This window comes from Alexandromys fortis, unplaced genomic scaffold (assembly GCF_014885135.2).
Source record: "Alexandromys fortis isolate MF-2015 unplaced genomic scaffold, M_Fortis_MF-2015_v1.1 scaffold_0, whole genome shotgun sequence".
Lineage (NCBI taxonomy): Eukaryota > Metazoa > Chordata > Mammalia > Rodentia > Cricetidae > Alexandromys > Alexandromys fortis.
The window spans coordinates 22,207,739-22,233,298 of record NW_026067949.1 but is presented as its reverse complement, the minus strand read 5'-3'; the positions used below and the strand labels follow the sequence as shown (position 1 = coordinate 22,233,298).

General features: G+C 44.3%; 1 protein-coding gene across 4 annotated transcripts in view; it reads right to left on the bottom strand.

The window, feature by feature from the left end:
• The window catches only part of Wdr19 (WD repeat domain 19), a 60,381-nt gene that overhangs the window by 9,776 nt on the left and 25,045 nt on the right, over window positions 1-25,560 (bottom strand). For 3 of the 4 annotated variants that reach the window (XM_050149950.1, XM_050149952.1, XM_050149953.1), the window contains 19 exons: window positions 25,213-25,283; window positions 24,609-24,781; window positions 24,409-24,523; window positions 23,522-23,628; window positions 22,535-22,657; window positions 20,509-20,658; window positions 19,433-19,580; window positions 19,105-19,309; window positions 17,438-17,597; window positions 17,149-17,259; window positions 14,741-14,850; window positions 8,274-8,331; window positions 6,068-6,208; window positions 5,906-5,988; window positions 5,399-5,482; window positions 4,107-4,253; window positions 3,352-3,476; window positions 2,837-2,949; window positions 1,863-1,931 (listed from right to left, as the gene is read on the bottom strand). In XM_050149950.1, the coding sequence (XP_050005907.1) occupies window positions 1,863-1,931; window positions 2,837-2,949; window positions 3,352-3,476; window positions 4,107-4,253; window positions 5,399-5,482; window positions 5,906-5,988; window positions 6,068-6,208; window positions 8,274-8,331; window positions 14,741-14,850; window positions 17,149-17,259; window positions 17,438-17,597; window positions 19,105-19,309; window positions 19,433-19,580; window positions 20,509-20,658; window positions 22,535-22,657; window positions 23,522-23,628; window positions 24,409-24,523; window positions 24,609-24,781; window positions 25,213-25,283 (2,293 nt within the window). Of the gene's footprint in view, window positions 1-1,862; window positions 1,932-2,836; window positions 2,950-3,351; window positions 3,477-4,106; window positions 4,254-5,394; window positions 5,483-5,905; window positions 5,989-6,067; window positions 6,209-8,273; window positions 8,332-14,740; window positions 14,851-17,148; window positions 17,260-17,437; window positions 17,598-19,104; window positions 19,310-19,432; window positions 19,581-20,508; window positions 20,659-22,534; window positions 22,658-23,521; window positions 23,629-24,408; window positions 24,524-24,608; window positions 24,782-25,212; window positions 25,284-25,560 lie in introns of all 4 variants that reach the window. The other variant, XM_050149951.1, reaches the window with a different exon arrangement.

The following is a 25,560-nucleotide window of genomic DNA, read 5'->3' as shown; positions in this document are numbered from 1 at the left end:
GAAATGGAATAAAACCACCTAAGGTCATCCATGTGAATGACCTGAAATACAATTTAGCCTGGAGTCTTTAGCAGTGGGTTGTAGTCTTCTGCAGTAAAATCCCATCCTTAGAAGCTGTAGGTTGTCTTAGCTGCTTGGATCAAAGTATGAGCTTTCCCACTATATACAGAGAATGTACTTCTTGGGGGTTTATAAAAACATTAAGGGGCTGGAGAGATGGCTCAGCAGTTAAGAGCATTTGCTGTTCTTCCAGAGGACCATAGTTGAATTCCCAGCACCCAAATCAAATAGCTCATAACTGTCTTATAATTCTAGCTTCAGGGGATCCAACATCTTCTGACTATTGGTTCCTTCCCCCATATACACATAAATAAATCACACACACACACACACACACACACACACACACACACACACACACACCAGCGGCTGGAGGGATGGCTCAGGGTTAAGAACACTGGCTGCCAGGTTCTGTTCCCAGCACCCACATGACAGCTCACAGGCACCTGGAACTCCAGTCTCAGAGGATCAAATGCTCTCTCCTGGCTCTACAGGCACTGCACAGACACACATGCAGGCAAAACATGCATACACGTAAAATAAAAATAAATCTTAACCAACCCAGGATTACCAATACTGCCACCAAAACCTCTCTCAAGTTTGGCGACTAACACACTTTTCAAACAGCTCTATATTTTGAGCATAAGTGCTGGGTCTTACGCAGGCTAAGCATCCTAATCTGAGAATCTGAACTCAAAATTTGGTGTGTGTGTGTGTGTAGTGTATATGCATCCTGTGGGCAGAGGCCAATGGAAGACGTCGGGTTTCTTCTATTGGTCTCACTTTACGGTTTTGAGACAGGGGCTCTCACTGAGCCCAAAGCTGCCGTTTCAGCCCGGCAAGCTCCTGGCATCTACCTGTCTTACCCTCACCTCCAGTGCAGGTACTACGGGTGCATGTGACTATGCTTGGCCTTTATGTGGGTGCTGAGGATTTGAACTCAGGTCCTTGGCCTTCACAGCAAGGGCTCTTACCCACGGAGCCACCTCCTCCCTGGACCCTGAGAAAAGAAACTTTTCAAGCGTCAGCATAATGCCCAGCGAGTTTCCAGTTTGGGAACACATCAGCTTCAGAATGCGGGGACTTCCTGACAAGCTCTAACACTTGGTGTGAGAGCTACACAGGCGTGGGTTTATGGGAGATGCCTAGGCCACCTGTGCACCCTCCAGGACAGGGAGCGCTGTAGCAACATTTGCTATGAGCAAGTTTTACCCAAAGGGCGACCCACAGGATCTTCTTTTGCTAATTCAGACAGTGTATTCTGATGTGAAGGAGAGATCTGGAAAGAGGTTAGGGTGTGAATAAAGACGTGTGCTGACAGCTGTCGACTCAGATGATGGCTACGGGAGTTTGTTGTACGGCTTGGTGAAGTTTTGCATATATTTGGAAGTTTCTGTTTGAGACAGGGTTTCTCAAACAGCCTTGGCCATTCTGGAATTCACTTTGTAGACCAGGCTGGCCTCAAACTCAGAGATCCACCTATCTCTGCCTCCCAAGTGCTGAGATTAAAGGCATGCACCACCACCACCGGGTTCTGTTTGGCTTTAAAACAGGGGTCTCATGTAGCCCAGGCTGGCCTCTAACTCACTATGTAGCAGAGGATAATCCTGAGTCTTCTATCTGCATCTTCTGGGATTACAGGCATGAACCACCATGCGATGCTTGGGATTGACCCCGGGCTTCCTGAGTACACTCTACCAACTGAGCTACATTCCTGGCTCCGGGTAAGGTCATCAGAAATTAAAACCAACACCAAATAAACTATTAGCATCCTTCAAAGTTTCAGTCCAGCGTTTACTTACAGTTTCAATCGCCATTTCTATTGCTATGTTATCTTCTGAGCTTGGGCATTTCAGGAAGTGCTTTAGTGCCTGAAAGGAGAGGTGGGAGCAGTTAGAATTCATGAGGCACGTGCGCTGGGCAGTCAACTCTAACACAGACTAAATGGAGGCGTGTCTTGATCTCAACCAGGGGCCTGCACAGTTCCCGGTCTCTGCCTTCATTCTTTGGTGACAGGGTCTCACTGTGTGGCACTGGCCGGCCTGGAACTCATTATGCAGACTAGGCTGCGGACTATGTAACTGGAAGCAGGGAAACCTGGCTCCAGGTCAGGTTAATGGTACTTTGAATAAATGGGGCGGGGAGAGGGTTTAGGGAGCCTGTGTATGTATGTGTGGAAGGGGGGATTTCAAAGATGGCTCTGAAGGGTGAGGTGGGGGCTCACTGGGAGGTTTGTGCTTAGCATGTTTGTTGTGGAATATTCGTTGAAGATGTGTTGCATTCATTATGCTGTGGAATATTTGTTTAATGATACAAAGATGTCTTATATTCTCTTATGTTGTATTTGTTCAACTCCATGAAGCTGTGTTCTTTTTCTTGCCTAAAACACCTGATTGATCTAATAAAAAGCTAAACAGCCAATAGCAAGGCAGAAGAAGGATACGTGGGGCTCTCAGACAGAGAGAATACATAGAAGGAGAGAGAGAAATAAAGAGAGGGAGAAAAGGAGGAGAGGAGGATGCCAGGGGCCAGCCAGTCAGCCACACAGCCAGCCACAGAATAAGAAGGAAAGAAAAGATATATAGAAACAGAGAAAGGTAAAAGCCCAGAGGCACAAGGTAGACAGGATAATTTAAGAAAAGCTGACTAGAAACAAGTCAAGCTAAGGCTGGGCAATCATAAATAAGAACAAGTCTCCATGTGTTATTTGGGAGCTGGGTGGTAGACATATGATCCTCTTGTGGGGTCCGGGGATGTCTCCTTGGCAAATACTAACCCGTGAATACTGGCCACACAGCAAGAAGAATTTTCCAGCCTGAAAGTGTCTCTTTTCCCCTTCAAAATATAAAGCGATGCTTTGGTAGTCTTCATTAGTTGTGTCCTCAGAACCTAGAATACACAGTCACTGAGTAAAATACCTGCGTGAAACCTGATGATCGCCGTCATCTCCCCAGCCCCTGAAAACGGTTTTATTGTCTAAGATCATCCTGCGTTTCCCATCGCCTTCATGAAGTCTTGCTCACCACTTGTGGTTGATAAATAGCAGGGTTTGGGAAACGTGGCCTCTCTTGTAATTGACCCCACATTTCTGATGGTTGCTCTTATAATTCTACCTCACCTTTAGGCTGCAGGGAGCCTGAAACCCAGCAAGTAATGTATGTGCATACATGGCTTAGGTCTCTACAGGAGTGCTTGTATGTACATCCATCTAGGCTTTCGATTATAAGAGTCAATGTCGCTATCTATGATAATGAAATATTTATGAGAACGCAGGGAAACAACGGCGTTTACCAATGATGTCTGCGTAGATTTCCATTTTGTTGTGTTGCTGAGCCAGGGTGAAGGCCTCATTGTTACATTTGGACAGGACCAGGAACTGGATGGCAGACCCATAGTCGCCAAGCTGGAGAAAGAACCTGTGACAAAGGACATTAGTTAGCTGGCCTCTCGTGGCAAGTTTGACTGTGGTGGTCAAATTCATCAACTCGACAGGATCTAGAATCATCCAGGAGGCACACTTTTGGGCATGTCTGAGGCAGTCTCTAAGGTGGGTTGAAGTGTGAGGCAGCATCATTCCATGGGCTAGGACCCCAGACTGAGTAAAAGGAAAAGGGGAGCTGCGCCCAGCATCCACCTGTCTGTGCTCCTGACCCGATGCCATCTGGTCCCAATGTGGTGCCAGCTTCCTGCAACCTGCTACCCACCATTCTTTCCCTGTGTGACCGACAGTTCTCTCATCAATGTAAGCCAAAATAAAACCCCAAGCTGCTTTTGTAGGTAGTTTATCCCAGCAATGAGAGAACTAACAAATACCAGGACCCATAAAACAAAATATTTTCCACTAGGTAAAAATAAAAACTCATCCCATAGCTGTATTCTGGATCATACTCTGCTCGACACATTCACACACGCTGACTGCAACGATCACTGCACTACAGTGTCTAGAGCTAATAACAGAAAAGGACTTTATACACTTGATGGTGTGTGTGTGTGTGTTTCTTTTACACTTGGTTTTTGGCGGTCCAAACATACAAGTGTGCCATCACCTGGCTACCATCTTGGCTCCATCCAGAGACTGGGTCTCTCTGACGATGCTGACAGCCTTTTCGGGGTTGTTGAGGTGGTCCAGGTAGATGCGGATGACGCTGTTCCACTGCTTCGCATTCTCGTAAGCCAGCACGGCCTCTTTGTACCTGGGAGAGACGCGATGCGGGTCAGGTGCAGGCTCTCAAATGCTGGGAGCCAGCAAATGCGGGTCCACGTTTCTATTTCCTATTGTGGTGACAGCAGTTGCTCTGTTCTCCTGAACGTCTTTCTCCTTCAGAATCAAACACCTGGTACTCTCCTACTAAAACACAGCCTTTTTAGGGGTTGTATAAATGGTGTAAGGAACCAATAATAAGTTTAATTTTTCCTATGAATTAACAGAATGCAACTTGTGTACATTCTGCTGTGTTTTTTATTTTCAGTGGGAAGATTGTTATAGCAGTGTGGAATCCTTTTAGAAAACAGAAATTACAGACTGCTTCACAATGATAGAAAGCTTTGACAGCAAGATACAAAACCTTTGCGTGCTCACCTCTAGATGGCACTCAGGACTTCTCAGTTCAGACTACCTCTCTGCTCTTCCAATTTCAGCATGACTTTTAAGTGTGTGTTACAATCTACTTCCCAAGGTTATTTTTCTAAAAGTGGAAGGTGTTACTAACCCCTTAAGAGAGGTTATCTGTTAAGGCCTTTTAACAGACACTTCTGACGTTAATTTCCAAAGACTGAAGAAATTTACACTTCCATCAGCCACACACAACAAGGGCATTTTTATACTTGCTGTTAGTTCAAAATAAAAATAAGCATCAAATATGGTGGCATGCCTGCACTACCATCGGGGAGGAACTTCCAGTGTTCACAGGAAGGCAGCTCATTTTGTATTTCCTCCTCGGAGTCCTGCCTTTTTCTCTTTAGCCCCCTTTCCTAGTAGTGGTTTTTAGTTTCTTGTGCCTATTAAGTTGTAGACATTTTTGTACATAGCTATATTTAGGATTGCACTGTGGCTTAAACAGTATGGGATCCACGTGTCTATTCTTTGCTCCTTCTGCATCCCGAGCATCTTTCTTACCACGTTCATGCCATATTGTGCCAGAACTTCAGTACTGAGCCTTGGTTAAAAGAGACAGCAGACTGTATCTCACACATACAGGTCTGCCATGGCAGAAGTGTTTACAGTCCAGTACTTCAGCCAACTAGGACCGTGTTAAATGTGTTAATGTGTCTGCACACATGGCTAACCTATCAAGCCTGTGCTCGCTTAGGTTTTACAGACGTGGGGAACTGTACCTACTTTCCATCCGCCTCTTTGGCTTTGGCATATTGCAGGTGGATCTTTGGAGAGGAGATATGAGGCAGGAGTTCACCAACTTTTGCCCTAGGAAGGTAGAGTTGAGAACAAGATCAGCACCATTCCCGACCAGGTGGAATTAGCTGCCCACAACTCGCTCTCCTTTCCAGGGGCAGCTATGAGCTTACAAATGTCTTGACTCCTAGACACAAACCAGATTTAATGGCCTTTTCTCCTGATCCCCCTCCCTCACCAACAGGGAGGGAAGATGAAGGCATTGCCTTAACTCTTTTGGGAAATAAGGATTTTCTTTTCTCAGTACTATATCTGATTTAGGGTGCTCTTTGGGAAGCAGCTATGGATGTGAACTCATCTGTGTAATAACAACAGAGACGGGAGGCAGAGCCAAGTGAGAGAACAGCCTGGGCAGTAGGAAGAGCGGCAGAGACGGGGAGAGCCCAGACACACCCCGTTCCAAAGCTATTTGGAAGCAAACTGGCCAGCCCTTACCAGTTCTTACAGCGAATGTAGACAGAGGCGGCTTTGTCGTAATACTGGCCTTTTTCATACAGCTGGGCGGCTTCTGAAAATTGCTACAATAATAAAGGGAACGTAAGACACTAACTCTGCTATGACCTGGCCACATGGATATTTATGAAGACAAAGGAGTACCTTCATGTTCTCCAGGATGGCTCCGCAGTCTCTTTTAAGGACCCTGCTGGGGTGTTTGAGGGCTTGGTTAGCCCCACGACGGATGTCTCCCATCCTTATGGACATCTGAGCCACTCCAGCCAGGCACACTTCATCGTGTTCCTGCAATAGCAAGGCAATGCCTCTAACACAGCACAGAGGTCAGGCTCCTCTCCTCTGTCGTTTTCAGATTTACTTTCATCTACTGTTTTAAGAAACTCACAATTTTGAAATTAACACTTAAAAAAATCAATTAATACAAAGTTATTTTTTTCTTCTCAGAGGTCTTGACCTTTTATACTTAGCAGGAAATTTTGCTATTCCTTGTGAGGATGCCTTGTTTTATGCTTCTTGATATAAAATCCTATCTAGAAGTAACATACTGGTTATTACAGCATAAATGCTACAAATAAATAAAATTGAGGAAGTCATTAATAAAACTGAAGATCTCTGTACTAGGTAGGATTACACAGAACATCATCTACAACTGTTCAAGTCATTAACAACTACTACTGAACTTGCCATATTTGCAACAGGGTCTCTTAGTGTTCTGGCTAACCTTAACACTCGCTAAATCAGCCAGGTGGTGGTGGCACACACCTTTAATCCCAGCACTCGGGGTAGAGGCAGGCAGATCTCTGTGAGTTCAGCACTCGGGGTAGAGGCAGGCATCTCTGTGAGTTCAAGGCCAGCCTGGTCTATAAGAACTAGTTCTAGGACAGGCACCAAGCACACATAGAAACCCTGTCTCAGGAAAACAAAGCAAAACAAAACAAAACCCAGCTTGCTAAGTAATTCAAGCTGGCCTCAAACTCAAAGCAATCCTTCTGTCTCAGCCTCCCAACTCCTAGGATTACAGGCATATGCCACCATACCTGGCAAGATCTTTTTGAATAACTCATCTTTTCTAGAGAAATGCTGTGTCAGACTGGGTTCTGCCCACAGCGCTGTGTCCACTGAGCTTCCTGTAACGGCAGCACTGTCGTCTGTCTTCCCATTAGCACACGAGCTGATGGTTACCAGGGGCTACCGGGCGTCTGAAATGCGGCTCATGAAAAGGGGAGTAGGATTTCACTTCATTCTAACAATCCAAACCGCCATATAGCTACTTGCTACTGTATTTGATAGTATAAAGAATGAACCAAACAAAGATGTTGATAGTAGCTGGTGAGAGGGCTCAGTGGGTAAAGGTAGCCATCCAACCTGAGGACCTGAGTTCCATTCCCCTGGAGCTGCTATGGTAGAGATATCTATAAGCTGTCATCTGACAGCCATCTATAGGGTGTGGCATATGCCCCCTCCTCCCAGGCCACAGTCAGAAAGTAAATAGATATAATTTTTAATCAAAAATTTATTTTATTATTTTATGTGTATGGGTGTTTTGCCAGCATGTATGTCTGTGGACCACATGTGCCTAGAGTTAAGGACAATTGTAAGCCACCATGTGGGTACTGGGGCTTGATGCTGGGTCCTCTGGAAAAGCAGCCGGTGCCTTAACCACTGAGCCATCTCTCCAGCCCAGTAATTACTGAAATGTCATAAGAGCAAAAGTCTTATGGAATTATAGTTGGCCTGTGACACATATGTCCCTAATACGGACTTAAAAAAAGGAATCTCTACAGAGCTAGTTCCAGGACAGGCTCCAAAGCCACAGAGAAACCCTGTCTCGAAAAAACAAACAAACAAACAAAAAAAAAAAAAAAAAAAAAAGGAATCAACAGGTAAAGATCAACCTGGGTCTGTTGTGTGCAGAGCTGTGGCGCCTTGCACAGCCTTGCACAGCCTTGCACAGCCTTTCCCGGTCAGTGCACACCGCCCCTTTAAGCTAAGAGCATCTAACAGACGGTCTTTGGATGTGCCATGCTTTTTCACCAATTTTTCTTACTCAGTACACTGGCCTATAAATGAGATGAAAGAAAAATCTTACTTCCAATCTTCATTAGGAGCTCATATCTGGGGTATAATGGCAAACATTATAAATAAAAATAAATAAAAATCTTTCGCCCCCTTTAGTTTTGTGAGGTTAACGGAACTTAAGCATCTTCTCGTAAAGCCGTTAGTAAGCTGGACAGTTTAGCTCACTGCTAGACACCGAAGAACGACAATGCAAGAGAGACTTGGGTTTGAAAATGAACAGAAAACACACTCCTGGAGCACGAGGCGTATTTTGTATTTCGGTAAAGGTTACCTTATTTTCTCCTGTGATTCCTTTCTCGTAATGAGCCAAAGCATTTACATAATCACCCCTGGAAGAAAAAGATCGCAGTGAATTAATTTATATTTAAGACTTTAGCTAAATACACAGAGCTTTAAAGAGACTCTCTGTCGCTGAGTGGTTTACGCTCAGGAAAGACGCTCTACACCACGGACGCTGGCATCCATCAGAGTGCATCATGCTCTTATCTCGGCACTCCAACAACATTCCGAGTTGTGCCATAAGGTACTTACAATGTGATATGTTAGGCTTTTCAGGAAGGCTATGGCATATTTTATGGGTTACTTTTAGTTAATTGTTTCCTTTAGGGAACAAATGACAATCACATAGTCATAGAAATCTTTTCCAAGTGCCCAATATTTGTAAGAATGTACACGGCAAGAATCTGGGTTGGAGCCTTGTGAGATGGCTCAGCAGTTACGGCACTAGCTGCCAGGCCTGGCCTCAGCTGATTCCTGGGACCCACTTGGTGAAGGGAGAAAAGTGATTCCTGCAAGTTGTCCTCTGAGCTGCACATATGTGCCATGATGTGTGCATGCACACACACACACACACACACACACACACACCCCACACACACATTGTAATAAAAAAGTTAAAATTTTTTCAAATTACTTTTCAAAATTCTATCAGCGGAGTATGACGATGACAGGGGAGTGAACTAAACATAAAGAAAAGAGTCTGAGTTGCTTCTATGAACAGTAGGTGTGGAAGGGTACACGTGCCACTACAGTGTGGACAGCTCCGGTCCTTATTCTGGTCAAGAGGACGACGTGTGGGCTTGCTAAGATGGTTAGCAGGCAAACTTACTTGCCACGCATGCCTGCTGGTCTGCCTTCCATCCCCCAGAACCATGCTGGAAGGAGCGAACTGACCGCAAACACTGTTTTCTGACCTCCACACACGCACTGTGGAATATACACACACTTAGGTGTGTGTGCACACGCTTGTGTACATGCCCAAGCATGTACATAGCCCATATTCACACACACATGTAAATGATTTGTGTAAAGGATCACCTACGCTATAATTGTGCTAGTGTGCTGAGCTGCCTGACAAAAGAGCTGAGGAAAATAAACGTGTTTTGGATCACGGTTTTCAGAGGTTTCGATCCATGGCAGGGACACATGGCTACTTCATGGTGGCCAAGAAGCAGAGGAAGAGGAGGGTCCAGAGACCCATTATGGTGTTCAGGGCACCAATGACTTAACCTCCTTATACTAGCCTCCGCCTCCTTTCTGACGTCACAGGCTGGAAACCACCTCTTCATCCCATGGTCTTTGGCTACACTGTGGATCCAGAACAATAATAGTTCCCGTATCGGACTGCAAACACACAGACCTGCAAATCTACAACCAGCTCTTCAGCTGTAGGGCATGGTCCCAGAGCTGAGTGTGGGCATCACGAAACATTTGATACAGTAAAAGCAATTTAAAAAAAAAAATCAACTCAGAATAAAACACAAAGATCCAAGGTGTTTCTGGCAGGGCTAATTTGTGTCACATCATGTGACTTCGCTGCCGTCTAGGCTCTGGATACACTGCGCTGTGCACGCTACACGCTGTATGGTGCCAGTGAAATTACCGGAAGCTTCCTGGCTCAGATCCAAAGCTACTGAACGTTATAATCTGCCATGTTTTTACTATACATACAGTCTTCTGCTCTTACAGAACCATGGTGGCTTAACTATAGCTTAATCAGGGCTTAACTGTGCAAAACAACATTTAACATTTCCCCTACCACATTCACCAGCATGTGAGTATCAAATTAGTATATACAATACATGCATTGTATTGTGTTAGAACATTTGATTTTCAAAATTCCTGTCTGAGTTGTTGGCTTGAGCTTCATTTAAAAAAAATCATTCTTTAAAAAAACCATTCATTGAATTTTGGCTTGGGATGAGGAGAGAATTTCTAACAATTTCTGAAATGGCCCTAAACATATTTTTGGCATCCGTACTATGTATTTATGTAAAGTATTGATAGATCACAATACCAATAAACTCTGAAAAGAATACCAATGTTCTTTGCTTTACAGTAAAGAATGTCCAGGCAAATTTAATTTTTTTGTATAAGAATAAACAAGCACATACATTTTATTAGTATTCAAATCTGTTTTCTTCTTTAATAAATGGTAAGATATACCAAAGAATTGTGTGTGTGCATGTGCCTGTGTGCCCGAGTGTGAATGTGTATGTGACCTTGCATGTCTGAGGTCAGAGGGTGACATCAGGCATTTGCCTCTATTGCTTTCCAACTTTTATTTTCTTTCTTTTCTATTTTCTGTTTTCTGTTTTTTTGAGACAGGGTTTTCCTGTGTACCAGCCCTGGCTGTCCTGGAACTAGCTCTTGTAGACCAGGCTGGCCTCGAACTGAGAGAACTGCCTATCTCTGCCTCCTGAGTGCTGCCCGGTTCCATCTTATATTTTAAAAATATTTTATGCGCCTGGGTGTTTGCCTTCATACGCACACACATGTGTGCCACCTACCCAGAGGCCGGAAGAGGACACTGTATCCACCAGAACTGCAGTTATACCATCACGTGGGTGTTGAGAACCTTACCCAGGTCCTCGGTCCTCTCCAAGAACAGCAAGTATTCTGGGCTGTAGTGCCATCTCTCTGGCCTCCCTCCTTGTTTTTTCCAACAGGATCATTCACTGAACCTGGAGCTCACCAACTGGCTGGGATACCCCACCTCCCATCTGGGATAATGGGCAAGTGCCACCCTGTCTGTAGGGGTCGGATTATACAGGCCAATATTCCTAATGGTATGGTAGTCACAATTCTGAGTGACCTGGTAAGGCACAATTTTCACCTTCCACACAGAACATCGTCACTTAGTCTTTGATAATGATAGTGAGACAACCTGACGCCACCCAAAGCAAATGGTTAGGATATGCTAATGTTATGCTCCTTCTATTGTAATTTAGGAGGTCACTCGGGGAAGAGGTGTTTTTCAGTCTAGGTGACAGAGCAGGCATAGTTGTGGTGACCTAAGTCATTCTCCCTGCTACCTAGAGAACAGAATGCTAACGAACCTCCCCCTCAGTTTATCTTTTGATATAAAAGCTGTTTGGATAATAAATGCAGGTGATCTTCAGGATCTGAATGAACCCTGAGACTCCCTCCTGATATTGCCCTGTGAACTGTGCCTCAATTATTCCCACACCTCTACTCTGGCATGAGAAATGGTTTATGTCTGGGCTGGACCCTGACACCTGCCTGGCTTTTTCTTTTCTTATTGACATGGTGCTGGGGATGCAAACTCAGGTCCTGTGTTTGCACAGCAAGCTCTTTATCCACTAAGCCGTATTGCTAGTCCCCACAAACACGTAAAAATAGACTTCCTTATGAATTAACAGCAGATGTTTGGTTTCTGTTGCACAAACATTTCTCAGGCAAAGGGGTTGCAAACGGATAAAGTTTGAGAGGCTCTGGTCCGACAGACTTAATTACTTGCATTTTCTAGAACAGTGACTTGCAAAGACCTTTTATTTGAGCTGTCTTCCTCTGAGCAACCACCCCTCCACTGCAGGCAGTTAGCTCTGAAATGGCATTGAGATCCACCCAAGCGCCCCTGTCAGCTAAAGAGAAAGACCCAGCGAGGCTTGTTCAGTTTCGGAATCTACCTCTGGCTAAAAAGACTGACAGATGAAACGACGGGGAGGGAGGCTGTGCTGCTGACTGAAGATCTCTCTCATCAGCCCAGGCTTCACAACCAGCCATTTCCTGAGAAGGAATGTCTAATTTGGGTCCAATTATATCAGCCCACCTGGGGACACCTCCTGACAAGAAGAATTGCAGTTCCTTGCTCAGGATCCTGCTCAATTAGGAGACCCTAAATTAAGATTTTGGAACTCTGTTTATTTTTAGCTCAGCCACTTTACTATTATTTCATTCTGGACCTCTCGCAGGAATTGAGCTTACTGGAGTAACCCCCCACTGGAGAGCTAACTCTCTCTAGACTCGACAGAGCTGTCCTTTCTTGACACAGTCAGGGTTGTGGATACCAAATGAAACTCATAGGACTGACACAGGCAGAGCCTTGGATGCTGAGATCAGCTGTGCAGGTTACGGGGTGCTGGGTAAGAAGATACACCCTGGTTATCACTGGGGACAATTCTGAACTGTTAGGTGCTCGGCATGTTAGGTCAGGGGTGCGAGCATGCACAAATAGCATCGAAAGCTTCACGGACACATGCCACCACCAAAGCTTCCCATTGACCTATCAGAGCTAACTCCAGTCAGGTAAAGTGGGAGAGTTCACAACAAAAACATCACAGAAAGAAGTAAAAATCACTCTCTTGAATGGCCCAAGGGCTCTCGGAGATGCGTGTGCTGACAAGGTACACACTGGGTCATTCTTTTCTCTTAGATGGAGGTGGAAGGTCATGGCACTGGGGCCTGGTCTCTTGTATATGCACTAAGTTTCCAATATGTTCATTCTGATGAATGGACATTGTTGTTTTCAAGTCACAAGCTAAACAAGCAACATTGCCACTTAATTACACCCTAGCCCCTTGGATTCATTGCATATATATTTTTAATTTTTAAAACAATTTAAAATTTTGTATATGGGTATATGGGTACGTGCAGGGGCACACAGGGACCAGAGACATCAGACTGCCCTAGAGCTGGAGTTACAGGTGGTTATGAGCTGCCTGATGTGGGTGCTGGCAAACACTCTAACTGCTGAGCCATCTCTCCAGCTTCACAGATTTACTTTTAAAAAGTAAATATGTGGCAAAAGCTTAAATTAAAAATGACCAACAAGAAATATATCCAAAAAGCTTTAACCTAGGAATAGAAAATGATTTATTTTTTATGTGTATGTGTGTCAGTCACACATATGTGTACAGTTTTTTGGGGGAGGCTGGAAGAGGGCATCTGAAACCCTGAACCAGTGCTCGGAACCAAACCCAGGTCCTTTGGAAAAGCAGCAAGTGGTCTTAACCGTTGCTTTTAAAAAGCAAATATAACCACAGACTAGCATTTTTCAATATTCTAATATTTTTGGATTTAGAATGTTTCTTAATGGGGCTGGAGAGATGGCTCAGAGGTTGGGAGCATTGCCTGCTCTTCCAAAGGTCCTGAGTTCAATTCCCAGCAACCACAGTGGCTCACAACCATCTGTAATGGGGTCTGGTGCCCTCTTCTGGCCTGCAGGCATACACACAGACAGAATATCGTATACATAATAAATAAATAAATATTTAAAAAAAAGAATGTTTCTTAATAAACGTTGAGAAAAATTGTCCAGTTTTGGGGTCACCAGTGCCTGTGTGAGTGTCTGAAAAGAAAAGACTCAGCTATAGTTATGTGCTTTGGGGCAGCGATCACAGCTGGACATTAATTTAAAACTGACTGAAGTGGGATTCCTCTCTGTATGCTGTGAATACCACTGGTTAATAAAGAAACTGCCTTGGCCTTTTGATAGGGCAGAAAATTAGGTGGGCGGAGTAGACAGAACAGAATGCTGGGAAGAAGGGAAGTGAGGCAGACGCCATGATTCTTCGACCTGAGACGGATGTAGGCTAGAATCTTTCCTGGTAAGCCACCACCTCGTGGTGCTACACAGATGATCAGAAATGGGTTAATCAAGATGTGAGAATTAGCCATTAAGAGGCTGGAACTAATGGGCCCGGCAGTGTTTAAATGAATACAATTTGTGTGTTGTTATTTCAGGTGTAAAGCTAGCTGTGCGGAAGCCGGGTGGGACAAAAAGCAGGCCTGCTCGCCTCATCACTATACCCGGTAGCTGGAGTTACAGGTGGTTGTGAGTCAAACAACATGCATGCTGGGAACTGAACTGGGGTCCCTCGAGGAGTGCTCTTAACTACTGAGCTGTCTCTCTAGCCTGAAACTTCTGGTCTTGATAAATCACCTGGTCTCAGACAGTCTGTGACAGCGGCACAAACAGACCGAAATACAGACCACACTTCAAAGTTCTGTGCTTTGCCTTTATGTGGCATAGACAGTCTTCCAAATGTTAAAAAGAGGCCAGAATCCTGAGCATAGATCATAAAACCTAGAGTGTCACCCTGGTGCTCTGCATACTGTTGCCGGCTAAACATCATTCACAATATTTAAACTCTAAATGAGGAAAATAGACACAAGACTTGGACTGAAAATGAAAATGGACAAGTAAAAAAACGAGACATCATTGGACAGATAAAACATTTTCTGTAATCCTGCCTCCACCATTATTAAGGAATGGCCTTGCTTGGCACTGGTGGTACATGCCTTTAATCTCAGAATCCAGGAGACGGAGGCAGGTGGATCTGAGTTCGAGGCCAGCCTGGCCTACAGAGTGAGTTTAGTCAAACCTGTCTTGATCTCTCCACCACCCCATAAAAAGAAAGGCCTAATCAGTGATCGTCTGGAACTGTGGATGTGCAGCCATTAGTTACTGATCAGAAGACATGGGCCAAGGCTTACGTGAACTCCAGCTGGATGGCGTACTCTTTGGATATGAAGGGGATCTGGTCTGGAGCCAGGCGCTTCGCCAGCTGCAGGGCACTGTCCCAGTGCTGCAGGTCCCGCCTCATCTGCCCGAGAGACAAAGTCCTGAGGTCCAGGAAGGCAAAGAGCTTTGCAAGTTGCTGCATAGAGTCAGGCTCAGTAAAAGGGATTACATTCTTCTTTTGTTTAAATCATGAAACTTTCTATTTACCAAGATAGTGCTGTGATATACATTTTGAAAGGCAGTGATAGAGCCTTCTAGACTGGACAAATATCTTAGTTCTAATGGTAGTTTGTGTTCCTCTAAAAACTCAAGTCTATCTAAAAATAAACATTGTATTCTTTAGTAGTTTTCCCAATAGTAAGAAATTAAAGCTAATGTAATCAATTAATTTAAAATTTCATCTTAGAAAGGACTTAGGAAATACTTTAGGAATTGATTCCCTCCCTCCCTCCCTCCCTCCCTCCCTCCCTCCCTCCCTCCCTCCCTCCCTCCCTCCCTCGCTCCTTCCTTGGTGAAGCAGGATTTTGCTATGTATTCCTGACTGTCCTGGAACTCACTATGCAGTCCAGGCTGGCCTTGAACTTGCGGCAACTTTCCCAATCTCTTTGCTGCTGGGGTTACAGGCAGGAGCCACTACCCCTGGCCTGGCACTGATGCACGTTCTTTCTCTTTCAAGTTACACTTATTTATATCCATGTGCATGGGTGCACAAGCGTGTGTGTGGAGGTCAGAGGACAACTCTCAAGGGTCAGTTTTCTCTTTGCCATCTGTGGGTCCTGGGAATCAAGGTCAAGTCATCAGACTTGGTGGCAAGTGCCTTTACCATCTTCTGCCCTGATAGTTTCTCAGCTAATCTGAAGCTGTGTAGCAGCACGGATAACAGAAAACACAACACATAAAGCATCTTTCTTCCTGATTCTCACTCTTAAAAATATTTGGCATACAATCCTAAACATACGAGGTCAGCACTGAAGAATCCGTCCAGCTCATTCCTTATCAATTTAGACTGTGAAGAATTTACCATAGCTAACTTTCCCAAGTGCTACTTCCTTGCCAGGTCCTGGTCTAGAACATCAGTTTATTTTACTTTTCACAGCTACCTTTTGTAATATTCTTGTACCCATTTCAGAGACCTGGAAACTGAAGTGAAGACAGGCTAGGTCTTACGCAATGCTACATGGCTAGTATGAGACAGAGCAGTGGGATGCAGGGCTCTTCACCTGACTTATTTGTTCTCACAGTGAGGCTGAAGGAGCTGTTACAGAGCAGTGTTATTAACCCTCTCTATTCTAACTATCACCTCAGGGCCTTGACAAAGCTAATGGCACTTGCATAGCTATTACACAAGATTATGTTTATATTGTATATCACAATATATCTATAATATAAAAGATGAATACAGTTTAGTTTCAATATCTGTGAGAAAAGATGTGTTTTCTTGTTTATTTCTGGCCACTACTAGCTATATAAATTACTTCTAATTAGTTGTACTATAAACCCATTTTCTTACCAACTAACCACACTTTAAAGAAGCCAGACCTTGGTTGAGGTCAAAGGACATTCCCAAGGTCACACACAGTTGGAATCAAATCCAGGTGTGTTCACTTCACAAGTCTGTGTCTCCCCCACCCTCCCAACAGAGTCTTGCTATGTAGCCTTGCCACCCCCCCCCCTTTCCCAGACAGAGTCTTGCTATGTAGCCCTGGCTAGCCTGGAACTTGTTCTTTGGACCAGGCAGACGTTGAACTACAGGAGTCCTCCTGCTTCTGCCTCTGAGTTCCTGGGTTTACAGGGAGGCACCACAGGCCAGCTGGTCTATACCCTTCCACTGCCTGTACTGCCGGGCTTCCATCCCCTTCTGCCTCTGAACTCAGACCAGCATTTGGTTCAGTCCTTCTCCTGCAACCTTCAGCTCTAACACAGAGGGGAATTTCAAGCAGCAACTTGAAGATCAAGTGCTTCAGTGTCCTCATGTGGAAACTAGAGAAAACAACAGTACTACCTCAAAAGATGGACCATTGCAGAGGTTAACTGACCTAACACAGCGCTACCCCGTAAGATTGACCGTTGTGGAGGTTAAGTGACCTAATATAGGTTAAGAGCATGGCACCTGGCAACACGGGCAACCAATAAACAGCACCTACTTTTCTTTTACGGTTTCTGTAAGTTCCACAGTCTGCTCTCCTTGGGCAATGCTACAATACCACGTCTTTTTCATCCCTCCACTGAGTGCAGAGTGAAAGCGGTTTTGACATTAATGAGTACTCAGGGGCCTGGGAGCGGGATGGCTACACTTCAGGAGAGGAAGACAGGCGCTGTCTGGTGCTGAGAAGGCAGCCTACACAGCGGGGCAGCTGCCTGCTTCCCTTTGCTGTCATACCTCCAGGGCAGCCACAGGACAGTTGGATGCCAGGTACAGGTCCTGAGCCAGGTTGAAATCATTAGTAAACATGGCGAGATGTCCTGCCAGAAGATTGTAGTCCTCGATTCCCTACAAATACAAGTTTCAGTGAGAAGAAATATAAGGATTTTAGTTTTCAAAAGGCTTTGCTCAGTAGGAAGTGGAAGCAGTCCACCATTCAGCTGTTTCAATGAAGACTGACTGGAATGTAGAATGGCGGATGGGCAGCATCTACACTTTAGTCCGTGACTCACGACACACTGCATACCTTTATCTGTTCCAAGGACATCACTGTGCCAACATCCCTTATTGTCCGGGAAACGCGGATAGCAAACTCCACCTCCATGTGATGCAGACAGGCTCTGGCCAGCTCATTCCACGCTGAGCGGTCATTTAGCATCTTGCATATTTCCCAAGCATCGGAAAACCTAGGATTGAGTACACAGACTGAACCATGGCTCTGCCTTTGCTTGTCACCTACTAGGCAATCTTTGGGCTGTGTATCACTAAATGTGACATGCTAGACAAACCTAACATTTCTTAACCTATAACCAGCACTTGTGAATTATAGGGGAAAAATAGCACACCAAACTTTCTTCCTTCGCTTGCATAGACTTTTCCTTACCTTCTTACGTATGTGTGTGGGTATAAGTATGTCCAGTTGCGTGCGGCCATCGAGACCAGAGGAAGACACTGAGTATCCTGCTCTATCATTTTTTGCCTTAGTTCCTTGACTGAATGTGGGTTTCATGGGTTTGCAGTGAGGCTGTGTAGGCAACCCAGACACTCTCGGCTTTTTACATGGGTACCAGATCCTTGGGCATCAAGTACTCTTAGCCACTAAGCACCTCCCAGTCCCTCTCGTACCTCCTCCTACTAGTCAGAATTTACTGTTATCAGCCCCTTCCCACCACCAATTAACAACGAATTCTAGTTTTAATACTCCACATGTTGTGGAGTATTTGTAGACTGTGTGGAGATGTGCTTGCTGCAATGTAATAAAAAGCTCAGTGGTCAAAAGCTAGGCAAGGGGTGTAGGTGCGATTTCTGGGGAGAGAAAGAAAGAAGAGGAGGAATTGCTCGCAGAAGATGGGGAGAGGAAACAGGAGGTGCAAGAATAGAGCTAGGCAGAAAAACTGAACTGAATGCTGGGAGAAAAGAAGGTGGAGTCAGGGAAATGCCATGTAGCTGCCGAAGGAGACAGACATGCTGGGACCTTGCCAGTAAACCATGAGCCTCATGTTAAAATATAAAATAATAGAAATGGGTTAATTTAAGGTGTAAGAGTTAGTTAATAAGAAGCCTAAGCTAATAGGCCAAGCAGTGTTTTAATTAATATAGTTTCTATGTGATTATTTCAGGTCTGGGTGGCTGAGAATGGACAAGGAGCCTCCTACTACATTCCAATAATGGTACTTTTGTGACTCTGAGTGCTTCTCTCATAATAAAGCATTTATAGAAATCACACCCGACAATAGCACTTCCATTAGAATTTATGTTTTCATATGCACTGTCATCTTGTGTGTGTGTACGCACATGTTTGTGTACCTCAGGTGTACACATGTGTATGGCACAGTGTGTAGAGGCCAGAGGACAGTCTTAGGTGTTGGTCCTCAAATGCCATTGACCATTTTGTTGTTGTTTTGAGACAAGGTCTATAAATTTGCTAAGCAGACTAGGCTGACTGGGAGAGAGCCCCAGAACTTCAGTCGCGCTCATGCTGTGATGCCCAGCTGCTTTAGAGTGTGGCTTCTAGGGACTGAACTGGGTCCACATGCTTACAAGGCAAGCACTTTAATAACCAAGCTATCTCTCCAGCCCCTCTTATCTGTTATCTAAGCCTCAATACAGCCCATGAGACAACCTCTATTCCCATCTTTTGAGCAGGACACCAAGGCAAACAAGCCGCTGTCAATCATTTCCACTCCTCCTTACCGCTTGAGCATCAGGGTCTGCATCAGCATCTGTCTCAGGTCACTAGGCTCTGCATCTTTTATGTTGTCAAGGAAGCTGTGGGTGCTGAGGTAGATGGAGTTGATTTTCCCACTCTGTGTCTGGCAGGTCAGTTCTCCATTGTATAACAGCAAAGGTTTGTGGGAGAAGGGAAGTTTAGTGCCACCAGCCAAAATAACCTTGGATCCTGTATTAGAATGGAGACCCCTTAATACCTCAAGCCAATGGCTGGCACAGATATTAGATAGTTTTCAATTTCACTACAATGGAAATTCATTTATCAGAAAAAGTACAGTAAATGATTCGGTACCTTGGATGGTGTCCTTGTGAAACACGTACGTGTACACCTTATCATCATCATAAGCAATAAATACACCTTTATCCATTGGCCAATTTTCCCAAAGAACACCTTTAATGGTTGGTGAGAAGTCTGGAATCTCATAGGTAGCATCATTAACCTACAAGACAGGATTTACAAATTTGCCTCACGTGTCTGTCATTACAATCTGCCCTGTTAAGAGTCTATCTGCAGCCCCAGCAGGCATGGCTTACCAGCCCACCTCTAACTCAACACCACTCTGACCCCAGCTTTCCACAGTAGGAGAGAGACCCTTCCGATTACTGTACTATATCAGGCTTGGAAAAAAAACCCTGAAAACCTAACCAACCAACCAATCAAACAAACAAAACAACAGTTCCTGGGAAAATCCAGGGCTTGATAATTGGACTAGGTTATGGAAAAACTATAAGTTTAGACACAATTGGCTCTAAGTTACTAAAAGTTGATGCTGCTGAAGATGTATGGAGCAACTTTTCTGGTGCATTGTTTCTGAGTCAAGACTTGAGTGGCTGAGGCTAGCCTGGGCTACATAGTACAATAACATCCATTCTCAACGACAATGACAATCTCTGTGAGACTGATATAAAAATTACAGAACAACAGGGAAGTTTTCCTGACATTGCTCACTGACACAATAGGACACAGATGACAGCAAAGGACTATAAGACCTGACTCTGTGGAAGGGAAAACTTTATTTGATAAATACTTTATTAAAAGAAACTTTTTTAGCAGGTGTGGTGGCACACACCTTTAATCCCAGCCCCGAGACAGGCAGGTGATCACTGTGAGTTTAGTCCAGAGTGGTCTATATAGCAAGTTCCAAGACAGTCAGAGCTATATAATGGAGAGATCCTGTCTCAGAAACAAACAAACAAAACAAAAAAACCCTTTTCTACTTTATTGCATTAAAACTTGAGCGTTTTAAGTTTTGTCTTGTTTCCCCAGCACTGGCAATTGAGCCCAGGTCATAGGAAAGATTGCTAGACAAGCATTTTGCCGTCACTGAGTTAAGCCTCAGCTCACAGTTTCAAATTTTCTAGACTTACAGGACAGTAAACAAATCCATCACTTTTCTCATCAATGAAAACTAATCTGGTTCCATTTGGATCAGGAAAAAGCTTTTTCACACCAACAGGATGTCGATAGTCATTGACAAACTGCCAGTCCTCAATGAAGAAATACTGAATAATGCCAGTCTGGAGAAGAGAAAGAAAAAAGAAGTTCGGTCAGGGGATTTAAGATGTGGTTAAGGAAATACTGACTTTTCACATTTAATTTAGATAATTTAAAAAGAGAAACATGATTACTTTTGATAAAGGAAGAGCTAATGCACTTAATATATACGGAAATCACAGACTCTGGAGAAAGGAAATGGGAATTCAGAAGTAATTCAATAATCTAGCGACTGTAATATGTTTAGTGATATGTGGTCACATCGATTTATAGATTTCCTACTTGCTAGAGAAACTTTCAAAAGTAAACCAGCAAACTCCAGTTATACCACCAACTACAGGCAGACTGGGCAGTCAGAGACACAAACTACATGGCAGGCTGGCAGTCTTGTGAAAGGCTGTCCAGGTCACCCCTCACACAACTATCTTGGAGAAACTTCCAGAAAGCAGATCCTTGCCTGCTTCCAGGGATGCATGGAGTCATCCAATTTCCTCAGGGTTTATCTCTGAGTCTGAACTGCCTGGCTGTGGTGCTGGCTCCTTCCGTCTAGTGTAGCCCTGTAGACTACGGATGCCTGCATGCCAGTCTGGCTTTGCTGTGTACACCCCTGGCGCTTGCTGTCTCCCTTCTTGTGTATGGAAGAAGTACAGTCAAGCCAAATCAACTGCCCAGGAAGTACTGAGCAGCCTGCCAGCCTTCCCTTGTGAAATCTACAAAACATGGAAGGGAAAAGTATTTACTCAATTCTAATAAATGCCTCCAGAAAGTTGAAGATGACTAACTCTTTTTCTGAGGTCAGTATTGCCCTGATACCGAGACTAGGTAAAGGCACCATATAAACAAGCCAGTAGGTCACGCCTTTGATGCCAGCACTGGCAAAGGCAGGTGGATTTCTGTGGTTCAAGACCATCTTACTTTATGTAGAATGTTCCAGGCCAGCAAGGGCTACACAGTGAGATCCCACCTCACAAAACAAAACCAACCCCCCCAAAACTAAAACTGTAGCACAACGGAGCTGAGTCAAATTCCCAGAGCCAGCCTTGGCTCACAATTACATGTAACTCTAGGTCCAGGGGATCTGACAGCTTTTTCTGGTGTCAGAGGGCACCAAGCACATATGTGGCACACAGATATAACATGCAGATAAAACACAGGGTTAATTATACAAACAAACACCCAAGAGATCAAATTTAGACCAAGGTTTATAGCAAATGAATGTAACAATATGTAAAAAAGGAGATTACATTAGCACCCATGAGGGGAGGTGGGGCTGGAAGAGCTGTCCACAGCTAGCAGGTCATAGAAGTGACATCTGAGCCCTAAATGTCAGACTGCAGAGTCTACCCTCTGCATTATGCAGTTATCTTAGGGTTTCTGTTGCTGCAACAAAACACCATGAATAAAAAGCAAGTTGGGGAGGAAAAGGTTTATTTGGCTTACACTTCCAGATGATACTTCTTTATTGGAGGAAGTCAGAACAGGAAAGCGAGCAGGGTAGGAATCTGGAGGCAGGAGCTAATGCAGAGGCCATGGAGGGGTGATGCTTACTGAGTTGCTTCCCCTGGCTTGTTCAGCCTGATTTCTTATAGAACCCAGGACAAGTCCAGGAATGGCACTATCCACCATGGGCTGGGCTCTGCCCCATTGATCACTAACTGAGAAAACGCCTTACAGCTGGATCTCATAGAGATATTTCCTCAGTTGAGGCTTCTCCCCCTCTGATGACTCTAGCTTGGGTTAAGTTGATACACAAAACTAGCCAGTACAGTAATCAAAACTACTTAAAATCACCAAGCACTGATACTAGCCAATTAAGCCACCTAGGTTCTACATAAGTGTATAACTGATCACAGACGTCTTTATTTGTATTGAATCTGTCCTCCAGAAGCTCATACGTACATCTGTTCCATAGATGAGGAAATCACTAGTTAGGGCGTGGCATAAGATCCGGCACTTATCATCCACTGCTGGGAAGAGCCGAGTCTCACGTTCTTCTTGAGCATCCAAGATTTCATTTTCTATCTAAAATATGAGGAAGTTTTATTTAGGGCCATGGTTCCTAAATAAGGTTCCTAATGTTCCTAACACTGCAGCCCTTTAATACAGTTCCTCCTATTGTGGTGACCTCCAACCATAAAATTACTTTATTGCTACTTCAAAATTGTAATTTTACTACTGTTATGAATCGTAATATAAATATCTGATATGTGACCCCCCCAAAGGGGTCGTAACCCACAGGTTGAGAACTGCTTATTTAGTGGTTCCTTGATTTATCTGAGTAAATAAGGTGTTTAGCTAGGGAAAAGTGTCTTTTCCCAAGTTTAACTACAAATTAGACGCTCAAACTACTCCAGCTTAGGCACAAAACATGACTGCTGGCCCAAAGGGCAGCCCGAGCATCCTTTTTTAGTGGGAAGCTTATGTGGAGCAGGTTCAGCAGCTAGTTTCATTGGCTTCCCGAATACAGAAATCTGGAAACAGATGTGTGCTATGCCCTGGTCTAGACTCCTGCCCCCACAGGGGCCAGTCTCTCTGGAATGAACAACAACAGTCACAGTTAGGTGGATTCCCGCATGCAACAAGCACAGAAGTGAGCGCATGCTCTTCAGCTGCTCACAGCTCGGACTGCAGTTCCTTCTAGATGCAGATTCCCAACGGGATCATCTCACGACAGTTAATGTGAGCAGCACTGTTGGCGCTCATGAGGCTTCCAGGGCTCAGAAGTCAAGTGAACATCACACACAGCCAGGTAAGGACTTTGTTCAGTCTTTACCTACACTCCTATACTGGGTTTTCTAGTTAGTCTCTACATTCTTGCTTCCCAGCCACGGTGTTTGATAATGGGACATCAAACTTAGGCTTCCGGGAAAGGAGGATTATACTTACCAAATGTAACTGGATTTTTCCTTCAAAGAGTGCGGCTGCATAGTCAGAATGAAGGCAAATGCTGGCTACCGTTCCCAGATATTCCACATCTTTTAACTTTTTTACAGCTGTATCAATTTCAAAAACATTTAAACACATTAAATTATAGGTACAAGTACTGCATCTACTTACTTGCAAATGATTGTTCAATGTATACTTTGGCAAGGGTCTTCTGAACAAAAACCTGTTTCATCCACTCTAAAGAAGTTCTTAGTTGCCACGGAAGTTACCCTCTGGGAGTCCCTTGTGGTCCATAAGAAACAAAACATCGGCAGATAAAATCACAAGCAGAAGAAACCGTGCCTTAAGTAACAAGAATGGAGTTTTCTACTTAATGGGTCACTTCTCAGGGCTTTTTATCGGACTTTGAACTGGGGAAAGAATAGATAGAAGGGACAATGAATGATCAAGTTCCCTTTATATGGAAATAGCAGTATTCAAAGAACAAAATGGGAAGAAATGGACACCCTGGTTAAGCACCTTCCAGGCCAAGGTGTGCTTCAACAGAGCCATTGTGCAGAATGAGATCACAAATGCTTAATTTTTGTCTCATCAGCTTCACGATCCCTTTAAAGCAGCTTTATCTTCTAGATTAAGTCAAGCTCACAGAGTAGCTACAATCCTTTAGCAGAAAGGGACATTCAACCTAGGGTCTAGCAAAGAATGCAATCTGTCTAGACACTATGCAAAGGATTTAGAGTGGAAACAGAGCCATCTAAGTTAAGAAAGAGATGTCAGGATGAAAATGAAAATAAAAGACTCAAGTCTCAAAAATCACTTCTAGTGCTTTCTACATAGTACAGAAGTAGAATGGTATACGAGAATACAACACTTGGATTTAGACTTGCCGTTTTCACCAAGGACATAGAACCAAGCTCGATTGTTCATCCCCACAGCCAGATGATAGAGACCCACAGCGACAAAGTTGGGCTCCACATCAACGGAAACTGCGATTGGTGGCTCCTACAACACAGGATTGTAGCAGTAGTGAACCAACTGCCAAAACTGTTTTAATTCATAAACGAAGGACAGACCGTGATTTACATACTCCTTCAATGAGGTTGGCCACAGTGACCTCAAGGAGGGAGGTGAGATAGGCAATCCTTGTGTGACAAGCGTCCCCAAGGATGGGCAGCTTGGTCAGGAAGACGTGGAGAGAGCCTCTTTGGGTAGACAGTGCTAGCAGCTGGCCATCATCAGTCCAGGATAGGGTATCCAACCCTGAAACAATGCACAAAACAAACCGTTGTCCAAATCCGCAAGACACGGTGGCATGCAATCAAATAAATAGTTTCATGCGATAGGCATAAACACTTTAGATGTGTTCTTTCCTAAATCATCTTACTATTTCACTATTTACTTCCCATATTCACATTAATAGGAGAATATGGGCACTGAGTCATTTACTATGGCTTAAACAAAACATCCATTGTACAATTAGGATTAAAGTTTGCTATAAGCCTCTGGTACCCAGGCATATTCACAACCTCTTAGTCAAGTAGTACGGCTTATCACAGTTCCTAAAGTAAAGAACCTATTTTAGGGAGCTTCGCGGAAAGGTGTTAATTTAATTCTGCCTATAAGAATGCAACAATCGTTATTCTCCATAACTACAATGACAAAATACAAGTCAGCTTTGCCAAGACCAATACCTTTATTTTCGTCATCCAGATTAATTATAGCATACATGTCTCTTAATTCTGTTAAATCGTGGATTTTTACACTGAAAGTAAAGAAAAAGGAGCATCTATTTTTATTTGGTTTCATTCTGGCATTTTTTGCACATTGTTTTTAATCAACCCTCCTCGCTAACCCTGCCCGAACCCTGCTGCTAGACCCTCCCTTTCCTCCCCACCCGCCCCTGCTGCTGGACCCTCCCCCCACCCACCCCTGCTGCTGGACCCTCTCTCTCCCCCACCCACCCCTGCTGCTGGACCCTCTCTCTCCCACACCCCTAGCCCTGCTGCTGGACCCTTTCCTCTCCCCTCCCCTGACCCTGG